The sequence below is a fragment of the Tachysurus fulvidraco genome, chromosome 25, assembly GCF_022655615.1.
Source record: "Tachysurus fulvidraco isolate hzauxx_2018 chromosome 25, HZAU_PFXX_2.0, whole genome shotgun sequence".
NCBI classification, from domain to species: Eukaryota; Metazoa; Chordata; class Actinopteri; order Siluriformes; family Bagridae; genus Tachysurus; species Tachysurus fulvidraco.
The window spans coordinates 10,798,686-10,811,272 of NC_062542.1; the positions used below are offsets into that span (position 1 = coordinate 10,798,686).

At 38.7% G+C, this 12,587-nt stretch overlaps 1 protein-coding gene across 1 annotated transcript in view; it reads right to left on the minus strand.

Annotated features, from left to right (window-relative positions):
• Positions 1 to 12,587, minus strand: part of ek1 (eph-like kinase 1) — a 76,747-nt gene that overhangs the window by 5,501 nt on the left and 58,659 nt on the right. The window contains exons 12-15 of the mRNA XM_027177112.2: positions 6,800 to 6,861; positions 4,817 to 5,026; positions 2,962 to 3,111; positions 1,770 to 1,963 (exon numbers count right to left, since the gene is read on the minus strand). Of these exons, the coding sequence (XP_027032913.2) occupies positions 1,770 to 1,963; positions 2,962 to 3,111; positions 4,817 to 5,026; positions 6,800 to 6,861 (616 nt within the window). The remainder of the gene's footprint in view (positions 1 to 1,769; positions 1,964 to 2,961; positions 3,112 to 4,816; positions 5,027 to 6,799; positions 6,862 to 12,587) is intronic.

Below are 12,587 nucleotides of genomic sequence, written 5' to 3' on the forward strand. Positions count from 1 at the left end.
TGTGTATGTGTCATAGGTAGCTTTCACAGAAGCCTTGGAAAGGCTTGCCAGAGCTAATCAGCAGCCAGAACATGCAGCTTTCCAGATCTGCTAGGATGCCTGATTACAGTGTAATCCCTGTAACACACATCCACACAAATGCACACAATCACATCAAGAGAATTTCAGACTCTGCTCTGTCCAAATACCAAGAGTGACCTGTGCTGTTCGCAGTACTGAGAGTAAAAGCAGACATGTTGCGCTTTGATGGTGGTTTGTGCCCAAATAACAAACCGGCCTTCATCTGCTTCCAGTCTGGAGTCTCTCAGAAAATTTTGATTTAGTCATCCACCTGGTTCCTATCTATACTAGCATCACATCGTATCTGCACAATCTCTGAGTTTTAATTCTTTTCAGTTCAATACTAACATCCATTTACACACTCTCTATTACATCATTTCCACAAGGTTGATGGATGAAATGAAAGGAAACCGAGCCCAAATTTAGCAACGCTGCATTGTAAATCAACAAATCACAAGATTAACAAATGTGCAAATGTGTAAGTAATGGTAATGGCCATAGGTGCTGTGCACACACACCACAATTAGACATATATTATATGTGTGTGACCTGGGAAAAAAAAAAACATTTACTTAAAAGCATCCCCCTAAATTGAAAGCTCAGATATTGCTTAACAATTCAGAGAACAAAACACAGCCGCTATTTATTAGTATTGGTAATAAATATCACTATAAGAACTACAAGCAGATTCAGGTGTCCCATACATCCAGCAGACATTCCATGTTTAATAATTCTATCTTTTATTTTATTCTTTTAACCGAGAAAATAACCTTTCTAGAATAAAACCCCATTTCCGGAAATGTTGCAACGTTTATTTTAAATTTGAATAACATGAAAACTAAAAGACTTTCAAATTACAGTATGTTATTGACAATAGAACATAGACATAAAAAATGTTTAAACTTTACACTTTTTATACACTAAATGAGCTCATTTTAAACCTGCTACCGGTCTCAAAATAGTTGGGACAGGGGCAAAGAATGGCTAAAAAAGCAAGAAATTTTGAAAACGATCAGCTAAGAGAACATCTAGCAACTAATGAAGTTAATTGATATCAGGTCAGTAACATGATAAGCTATAAAAGGGATGTTTTAAAGAGGCAGACAAAGTTCCTCAATGTCAAATTACAAAGGATTTGCAAATCTCATCAACTACAGCGCATAACATCATCAAAAGTTTCTGAGAAACTGGAGAAATCTCTGTGCGTAAGGGACAAGGCCGAAGACTTTTATTGGATGCCTGTGGTCTTCGGACCCCTCAGACGACACTGCATCACTCAATGACATTACTAAATAGTCCCAGGAATACTTCCAGAAACCACTGTCGGTAAACACAACCCTTCAGATGCCAACTAAAGCTCTATCATGCCAAAAGGAAGCCAAATTTGAACATAGATCAGAAGTGCTGTCGTGTCCTGTGGGCCAAGGCTCATTTAAATGGACTGTTTCAAAGTGGAACAGACGAGTCCAAATTTAACGTTCTTGTTGGAAATCACAGGCACCGTTTCCTCCGGGCTAAAGAGAAGGGAGGCCTTTTGGTGTTATCAGTACACAGTATGGGCAGCTCACATGTTTTGAAAGGCACTACAGGTTGTGATACAAGTGAATGAAACTCTGGGTCATTGAGGAATCTATATGAAATATAAGGGTTTTAAAATATATCCCTGACCAAAACCTGATCTAGAATTAAGCATATCAGTGTTTTCTCACCAAACAGTGCTGTTGGCCAGCTGTTTCAGGCTGCTGGGGTTGCGGATCAATTGGTCCAGATTGATGACAATCTGTCCAAACTTAGGCCTATCGCTGCGGTTCTTCTCCCAGCAGTCCAGCATGAGTTGGTGCAACACCACAGGGCAGTCCATTGGTGCTGGCAGCCTGTAGCCCTCATCTACCGCCTTTATCACCTGAAGAGGAGCAACAGAAAGAGCTAAGGTAAAATAAATGATTAAGTAAATAAAAGTTAATAAATTAAATAAATGCTTTGTAGTTACATATTATTTTATACTTTTAAATTTAGTGGTTATGCAACTTAGTGATTTTTTTCTCTTTATTTTAGCAAAATTGCTAATAAAATTTATTGCCAGAACCATTACATACAAAATACACCAGTTTCACGCAAAGCTAGCAATTATCTCAACTCTGCCTACTGATTCCGCTACACAGATATACAGCATGGATGCTGTTGCCATGAAAAAGGAAAGGAACGGATGGGTTTCTTTTATGCTGTGAACTAAATTTCCACAGCTCTTATTGTGCCACTTTTAGCAGGTATAGAGGCAGGCTAGTGTCCTGACTACACTGTTGCATGTTAGCCATACTGTCTAATTTCCTGAATTTGGTCTGTCTCATCATCCTGCTAGAGCCTTGCTTTCCTCGGTAGAAATAAAGAAATCAAAAGGTTTATTACTGTATGTGGAAACTCTGCAGTGAGCTAGGCACGATGGATTTCAATGCTGTTGTTATAAAGCCGTCTGTGAACAGAAACCTGGCAATGTTCTTCCAGCAGATGCATTTAATTGGTTTAGATTGCAAGAGTCAGTTCTTAGTCTTTAGGGAAATCACTGTCAGGGGAATTAAAGTGCTTCAGCAGAGAAATTCTGCAGGCTGATGTTTGAACCCCTTGAAGTTTATATGACAAGGCACAGAAGGATCAGTGAGAGAGACCTGGCTATGCAGTAACTAAACTGAGTGTATACAGTACCTTTCTGTAATAGAGTAATAAAGCTTGAGAACGAGGTAGAGAGAAGGTGGGGGTAGCAGCACTTAATGTCTCTCAGGGTTTAAGATCGCTTAATGCTCTGCGACAGTAAATGTTCATTCTACAGACTTCATTATTTCTCTTCTACATTCAGTACCACTTGGACCGCACTGTAGGTAGTATGTGTGATGTGATTATACTCACATCCTGATTGGACATCTCCCAATATGGCCGCTCCCCATAAGATATTACTTCCCACATGGTGATGCCGTAACTCCACACATCACTAGCTGAAGTGAACTTCCTGTACGCGATGGCTTCTGGAGCTGTCCACCGGATAGGAATCTTTCCCCCCTGTATAAAAAATAAATAAATAAATAAAAATCCAGCATCAATAGACCGACCCGAAACCACAAAAAGTTTAAAGGAATATCAGGAACTATACTGTAATTTGCTTGGAATATAAATAACACCTGAACCCCTGCTGATTCCTGCAAATACATCAAAAATCAACCAGTCATGAGGCAGCAGTGTAATACATAAAAATCATGCAGATGCCGGTAAAGACTCAAGACTTTACTCAATGTCCACATCAAACATCAGAAAAGGGAAAAATTTAATCTCAGTGACATTGATCATAGCACAGATCATGCACCAGATGAGCTGGTTTAAGTATTTTAGAAGCTGTTGATCTTATGTGATTTCCTCAGTCTCTAGAGTTAAAGACATAATGGTGCAGAAAACAAAAATAGATCCAGTAAGTGGTAGTTCTGCAGGTGAAAAAGACTTGCTGAAGTGAGCGTTCAAAGGAATACCACAAAAGGAGAAGTCACATCATTCGGATGTTTAATGTGGACATTAACTGAAGCCTATGAATGCATGCAATGCACTGCTGTTGAATGACTGGCTGTTTGAAAAATTGCATACATTAACTGTTGTACATGTGTTCCTAATAAAGTGGCCTATGAGTTTTTGTTCCATACACACTCACTATATCTTTTAAACCTTTTGGAGCCAGGTATATACTGTAGCACTACTCTCATTTGTCATATTAAACCTAATTTGACGGTACTCGATATCGCTTGAACTCTGCATGGTGTCTGTTTCATCACTTTCTCAATTAGATCATATTTTCACTCCCTTTATTTATCACTCAGGATTAGATAGTTTGTTGATCCAATCAGGCTGATTAATAATAAGAGTCTAAGTAAGCCTAAAGTCTATCTATTCCTCCTTATAGAGAAGTGAAGGAATTAAAAGGTCTTCTTTGATTACTAATGAACCCAGTTGGTGGGTATTACATTAATCACAACTCTGCACATCTGAATGCATTTTCCAATGTTGCACTGTAACATGCACTTTGACCATGGAGATTATTCTCGCTATGCATGCTGGGAAAAGGTTGTGCAGTTCATTACTAGCAAAGGCATGAAGAATTTCTAAATTAATTATACTTTTGCACCGAAAATCTATCTCGGGTGAAATGAATATAAAATACAAGTAAAACGATAACTAGATCCAGTTGATGAGGAGAAATTAGGTCAGTAGTGGCTGTTTGCCTGAAACTATATACAGTACGGATGAATGTAGATATGATGGACAGCTTAGTGATGCAGCTTAATAAAACATCGCTGAAGAGAATGAGTTCTGCTCTCTCTCTCTCTCTCTCTCTCTCTCTCTCTCTCTCTCTCTCTCTCTCTCTCCTTTTTTCTCACTGTGTTCTTCTGTCCTTCTAAGTGAATGCTAAGTTATCCGCCACCATCCTACCATCACCACTGCCATTCTAGAAGTTTTCATCAAACACACTACTGACCTACTTCTCGTTATATAACTAGATCAAGTCCGCCTTTCAATTTTGTTTCATCTTTGTTTCATTTCATTTATGCCGGGGAGGAGAGTGCAGCGTTAAATGATAATTAGAATTCTAAAATAAGCCTTTGCTGTGGTGTTCCTGGATTAGGGTGTATTTTTTTCCAAGACAATAGAAAAGACAAGGACAGGTGAAAGACAAGAAAATCTATACTAGATAAAAAAGAAAGAGAAGAATAAACTTGCTCACCCTGGTAGTATACACTGCGTCTGGGTCGTCCTCAAGCACGCGGGACAGTCCAAAGTCTGATACTTTACACACCAGATTTCCATTTACCAGAATGTTCCTTGCTGCAAGGTCTCGATGTACATAGTTCATCTCAGAAAGATACTGCATCCCAGCAGCAATACCTCGCATCATGCCCAAAAGCTGAATCACTGTAAACTGGCCATCATGTTTCTACACACCCCACAAAAAGGAAAAAAAAATACAGCAATAGCATATTTACATTTACAGCATTTAGCAGACGCCCTTATCCAGAGTGATTTACATTGATTTCAATTTATACAGCTGGGCAATTGAGGGTTAAGGGCCTTGCTCAGGGGTCAGCTACCACATCCCCATATGTATGGCTAATGTGTACAGTAAACATTACAAAACATTATAACACATACAAATAGATCGGTATCTTGATAGATAAATGTATATGTCTTCCTAAATGCTATACATATCTACCTATGACTGTGTTAGATGGAATTAATTTCCTTTTAGCATTAGCGAGACACAGAGATGCTACCTGCTGACTCTAACCTTAGCATTGTTCTCATAGCTAGTACTGTCAGAATCCCTGCTTTCCCTGTGATCACAGTACACACTCTTTAAAGGTATCATGTGCTGTCCTCAGCCAACAATCTCTTCTTTCTGACTGTCAGGAGACTTCATTGTCTAGGAGATACACCATGAATCTTAAATAATTTCATCTGGATTCCCTACAGATTTGAACTTCTCAAAAACTGCTGTCATTATTCTAACCCCACCGTCTCCTCATATCCAGTCTCTCGTTAACAGAATTCTTACAGCTAACATTCAGGATAGTTTCTTAACATTTAATTTTTATTTTTATTTTTACCTTTTCTCTGTCTGGCTGTTAAACTTTTATGATCAAAATCTCCCCAATGGGTGTCACCCAAAATAGGAAGCATTTCCTTGTTGCATTTGTCTCTTTTTTCTTTGGCTTGATATGAATTATTTGTTATTAATATCTGTTTAAATAAATTCACAATAGAAATGTTGATTACACGCTAAGGTAGATGTAGGAATCAGGACCGGGATCCCACAAAACCCAATGAAAAAGTTACACCTCAATAACAGCTCTCCAATTTGTGCTGACACGTTACTATTATAGCAGTTAACTGCTATAATAATGCTCACGTTCTGAACCCTGTAATTTTTAACCAATTTCAATTTGTGGTCATTGCCTTAATAGTGAACTGGAATAAATTCTTAATCAAATGGGCTTTTATGCTGTTGACTTATTATTAATTCACAAACACTTATATTTAACGTGTTACCCGTCCACCATGTCCTCTACACATGGCCAACATTAACACCAGTCCTAACACACACACACACACACGCACACACACACACACACGCACACACACATACACCTCTTTCCTATTCTCCAATCTCACCTTCGCTTCTTAAAAAGAGACTTTCATTTCCAGCCTATGAAATAAATATTCAGTTTTGTTCTGTACAACTCAACCTTACGTCAGAATGTCTGATGTTCTGGGATAATGACTTCTACCTGGGTCTTGATTCTCATATTTTGCCTTTGTCTAGTATCTCGTATATCTTACCTCAGTTTGTTGATCGTCTGACCTAAGCCAGATTTCTGTCTGCATTGTCTTTCATAAATATGAAGGAACAATGAACGCCATGAGAAATATAGAATATGTTCTGAATACAGCTTCCACTCAGAAGTTGTACTTCTTCAGTGTTGATTAAATCTCACTTAGCATTTCACACTGCTCAGGTTATAAATGAACAGTTACAATCTGCCACAACAGAGAAACCGGTTGCTATACAGAATACAAAAAAAAAATCAGTCACTAATTTTTCTCACCGGTAGTTGTTATATTGATGGATGATGAGCTACTGTTGTTTTATTTATTGTCTGCATTTCCTTATTTGGTTTTTCCAGTGCAAACGTGAACAAGAAACGCTCACCTTCAGAAATGTGTCCAGTGATCCATTTTCCATGTATTCAGTTATTATCATCACAGGTTTACCTATAGATTTGGAAAAAGAAGAAGAAGAGAAAAAGGCAGGCATGGAGTGAGCGAGAGAAAGCAAGAGAGTGCGAGTGTTTTATATTTATTTCTCCACGAAAAAAGACTCAAAAGACATTGCAAAGTGGCCAAAAATGCTTTATGTTCCATATTTAATTCACTTCTGACAGGAAGGAATGAATGCAAGTAGCACACCCCTATGGACTACCCGCCTCTCTTCTTCCCCATTCTACCTGCTGCCTGTTACTCATAGTGACAGCCCCTAATCAAAGCTCTCAATAACAGTCAGGCAGATAATTAGAGTGAGCCGTCCTCGGAGAATATCTTTGTCCAGAAATACCATGAATGGTAATGAGTTCCTATGGAGGGAAGCAAGATGGAGGGGTTGGTGGAATGAAGGGAAGGAGGTTCCTGGGGGGGGGGGGGGGGGGGGGGTTTTGTGATGAATTGGCCAAGGGAGGAGGGATTTGGGTGCAAAAATCTGCTAATGGGAAAGTGTGCACTTCTCCCTCTACACTGGCAGCTGCCAGCACCGCAGATGGGGCTGAAAGAGGGTGGGAGGGAAAGAGACGTTCACACCTGTGTGTCACAGAGTGATTAAAAATTCTCCCTTGATTATAGTGCAATAACAGCATGTCAATCAAAACAGTTCAGCCTGAACCCCCACCTGTTCTGTGGGGTTCCAAAAAGGCGACCAAGGGGCTATTCTGCCCTGATGTAAATGACAGGCAAACATTTAGTACTCAGACACACCTCCTTGCCATCGTAACACATCATGATTGTACCTTGTATTGCATCCTGACTCTCCTTCACAGGTCGGAGAACTTCTTACTCTGAGCTCAGAGGTAGTTTAAGGTCAAAGGAAAATTACATAGAGGTCCTCAAGAGTGACGCAAATGGCAATGATTACCAAACACAGTTCACTAAGCTGAAATCTGAGGTTAAAGGTGAAGCAGCATTAAGTGAATCACTTTGTTATTGTGCTCCTTTACCGCACGACAACAAAAACTCCATTCTGTCTATTTAATTATATCCAGTCCAATGTGTGCGGCACTTATCTGAACAGGCTTGGCGTGCATCTCCAAGCTGTCATTGTTAGCAAAGTACAGCTGGGTTTGTCACACTTATCAAAAGTAAATTACTGTACATGACAAGCATCGCAGGGTCAAGCATATCTCGGTTTAGAATTGTCCAGTGTCACCCAAATGAGGATGGGTTCCCTTCTGATTCTGGTTCCTCTCAAGGTTTCTTCCTCATATCATCTCAGGGCATTTTTCCTTGCCGCCGGCGCCTCTGGCTTGCTGATCAGGGATAGATATACAGTGGTGGGGAAAAAGTGTTGGCCCTCTTAGTGATTTTTTTATTTTTTGCACATTTGTCACACTTTAATGTTTCAGATCATCAAACTAATTTAAATAATAGTCAAAGATAACACAAGTAAACACAACATGCAGTTTTTAAATGAAGGTTTTTATTATTAAGGGAAAACAAAATCCAAACCCACATGGCCCTGTGTGAAAAATGGTCTGCATGGCAGAGTTCCAAGAAATGTTCACATAAAGGCTCGTCTCAGATTTGCCAGAAAACATCTTGATGATCCACAACACGTTTGGGAAAATACACTGCAGACTGACGAGACAAAAGTTGAACATTTTGGAAGGTGTGTGTCCCATTACATCTGGCATGAAACTGTATTTCAGAAAAAGAACATCATACTAACAGTAAAATATGGAGGTGGTAGTGTGATGGTCTGGGGCTGTTTTGCTACTCCAGGACCTGGAAGACTTGCTGTGATAAATGGAACCATGAATTCTGCTGTCTACCAAAAAATCCTGAAGGACAATGTGCGGCCATCTGTTTGTGACCTCAAGCTGAAGAAAACTTTGTTTCTGCAGCAGAACAATGATCCAAAACACACTAGCAAGTCCAATTCTGAATGGCTGAAGAAAAACAAAATGAAGACTTTGGAGTGGCCTAGTCAAAGTCCTGACCTGAATCCTATTGAGATGCTGTGGCATGACCTTAAAAAGGCGGTTCATGCTTGAAAGCCCTCCAACGTGGCTGAATTGCAACAATTCTGCAAAGATGAGTGGACCAAAAATCCTCCAAAGCGCTGTTACAGACTCACTGCAAGTTATCGCCAACACTTGATTGTAGTTCTTGCTGCTATGGGTGTCCCAAGCAGTTATTAGATTTAGTAAGCAAACACTTTTTTTACACATGGCCATGTGGGTTTGGATTTTGTTTTCCCTTAATAATAAAAACCTTTATTTAAAAGCTGTGTGTTGTTTTTACTTGTGATATCTTTGTCTGTAAAATTGTTTGATGATCTGAAACATTAAAGTGTGACACACGTGCAAAAAAAATAAATGATCAGGAAGGGGGCAAATACTTTTTCACACAACTGAATTTGAATTTGAACATATTCAGAATGAGCTAATAGCGTTTGTCTATTTTACAGCTTTGAAGGCCAAGTTCATTTATGAAGAAGTGGCAGGAGGCCCCGTGATCAGTTCATTATGGCAATTAGTCATGAGCTACTCACCCATGCCTGTGGGTAATGGTATATGATTGATAGTGGAAAAGGAAGCATCCTGGTGCTCTTAGCTGTAATATATAATTATACTGTCTTGCCAAATGCTAAAAGGAGTGGGATAAAAACAGGACAATAAACGATGATTACACATCACTTTGGAACTGTGTATGGATTTAAAAAAATAAGTGAATAACATATGTGTCTAGAATTTAATCTAGATTAATACGTATATATGTATGTAGAGAGAGAGAGAGAGAGAGAGAGAGAGAGAGAGAGAGAGAGAGAGAGAGAGAGAGAGAGATCTCATTTCTACCCATCAGTATATTCAATAATTAATGCCTCTTTAAACAGACATAGATGAAAAAAAAATATATATATGTGTCTGAATATAAAACAAGACTTAAAAATTAAAATGAAATAGTTAGATTCTCATTAATATCTATTTTTATCTGAGAAAATCTGATTGGAAGGCTAGCAAACTAGCACACATCTTTTCTGACCTGGACAGAAAATCCAGATATTCCATTCCATTACAGAAAGTCACATGTACAACAACAACAAATAAATAAATAAATAAAAAATTCTATCAGCTCATTGAAAAACAGAAATTGGTCATACTGGGAGAGAAAAACATAATCAATGTCGAAGAATTAAAAAGTTTAGATGGATTAAGATGCATAAAATCATTTTATAACCACATCTTGATGCAGTGAATCAAAATAAAATTGAATCATGATGTGCTTTGAGATTTTCCAAACACCCCCCCTCGAAAAAAAAAAACAAAAAACAGAAATCCTAACCATTCCTTTAAAAAAAGGTTAAATCAAACTTTAAAGCCATGCTTTATAGCCGTGATAGTTCCTGTCAAAAAGTTCGCACTTCAATGAAACATGCATTTGGGCCAATTTTTCTGGCACAGACTAGACCATAATGCATTTTCATCAGGGAATCCCTTCCCTCTTACTGGAATATAAAACCAGTCAAAAGTAATGCTCCAGGTCAAACTTAATCCTATTATGATCCTCTTCTCTACTTCCCTTGTCCGCAAGACCAATCACTAAGTCAGAAACCATCAAAAAAAATGTCTTAAACCAAATTAGCTCCAAAGTCGGCAGAAGTAGACAGCCTATGCACATTATCAGATTGAAGATAGCCTACTAATCTAGCAGTTAAATTCACAATGGGTTTATCATGGAGACCATGACAGCTCAGTGTTTTTGTTAAGACTGTAGGCTGTAGGATGGCGGTCTAGTCTAGTCTCATTCTTTTAGACACTGCTCTATTTGCATTACAATGAGCTCAATCACGGTCTAATTTTTCTGTCGCCAGAGATAATGATATACCAGCTCTTTAAGCTGTGCGTAATGTGACAGCCACATTTCATATTCCGACATAATTATGCTCGTGCTCTCGGTCTCGTCGTTTCTCCTTCTGTCAGCGAGTATAAACATAAACCAAAATTGTCTTATTTGAAAGTTTTCTTTTTACTTTAATGTATGCCAAATTGTCCCTGTCAGACGAGTGATTATGCTCCTCTAGTGAGAAGAGGCGCTATATTGGCAGCTGGCTCTATAACACAGTGTACTGGGGTCTTGACCTGTCGTCTGCCTGTGCGCAGCTCCATCAGGATGCTCTCTGACCTGTGAAATTACTGTGACACTCAGCACATGATCCTATCTACACTATCTCACCCAATCGACACACACACAGCGCAGGAGCACACTTAAAACCCAACACATGCACACCCACCAATCTGTTTGCTTTTATCATATATAATCCTCCTCTTATCAGTGTTTTATATACTGTGTATTTAGTAGCATTCTTGTATATGTTCTTAGCTATGTAGAGGACTTTTTTGGGCTTTATAAATAAACTGTGATTACTTACACAAAAAAAAGCAGGTCTACATGCTACCGACTGTATTTGAGAACTTTTTTCTTTTTATAAACACTGTTATAGATTATGTATAATTGTATTTTGTAAGGAATACAGACACAGACACAACAGATAATGTATAGGAACACGAACATTACACTGCAGTAAAAGTGTACAGGGGAGGAACAGTAAAACTGAAACACTGACTGATTTACTGTAATGTTGGAAGTTTCCCACATTCTGGAGGCATTCAGCAGCGCAAACATTGTACCCTGAAGGTTGTGCTGTATATCAGGATAAAAATGTACCTATACACACAGCAATACTGGTGACAGAGTGGTTTGTTGAACATAAAGGTGAAGTTGAGCATCTCCCATGGCCTGGGCAGTCACCAGAAGTGAATATTATTTAACCACCTTAGGGTGTATTTGGACCACATAGTGATCTGGCCACTGTTCTGCAAGAGGAATGGCTCAAAATATCTCTGGCCACTGTGCGGGACTTGTATCTGTCATTCCTAAGATGAACTGATGCCGTACTGGCCGCAGAAGGAGCTCTACACCATACTAATAAATTATTATGGTCTAAATGCAGGTTTCAGTTTCATCATCCATCCCCTGTATATATGGTCTATTGTCTATTACTGTGCTCTGGATCCTGACTGTATATAAACACCATTGTTTGCTGAGCCAAATTCCATTTACATACCGTGTCCTTGGCCAAGGAAATGCTTTTTATTTATATACCATACATTTTTTCATCTGTTCTACCCCAACATGCTTATCCACACCCCACAAATTTGTTGGAGGAGGAAATAAAGCAGCGTGTATTGAAATTTAAAGTAGTGCTGCATAATAGAGGAGGAAAGCGTGACATCCGTTGTCTTTCCTGTCAGAGAGAAGAAAAGCACTGATTTGCAGACCAACATAAATATAAAATGTTTGGACACATTTAGAGTAAGGGCCACACACTGCATTAGTCATTGGATGAATATTCATTTTCTGGTGAGCCAATTATTCGTTGTCTTTACACAACACACCACTTTAGAGCCTTGAGTAAATAACATGGCAAAATTGCTCTCAGTGAACTGATAAATGTAGGGCAGAGATCAGTAGTAACATTATCCTTGTGCTTGTCATTATCATCTGACTAATAAGCCCCAATTTGGGGGTCAGTATGTGTGCTGTTTGTTGGCATAAATTTTCAAATATGTTCTATTGAAATGCAAATTAACAGCAGAAGCAGAGCATCAACATTTTTTGTTCTCTTCAATCTCTGTCTAGAACTAAACATATTCATCTGAACACCATAACGT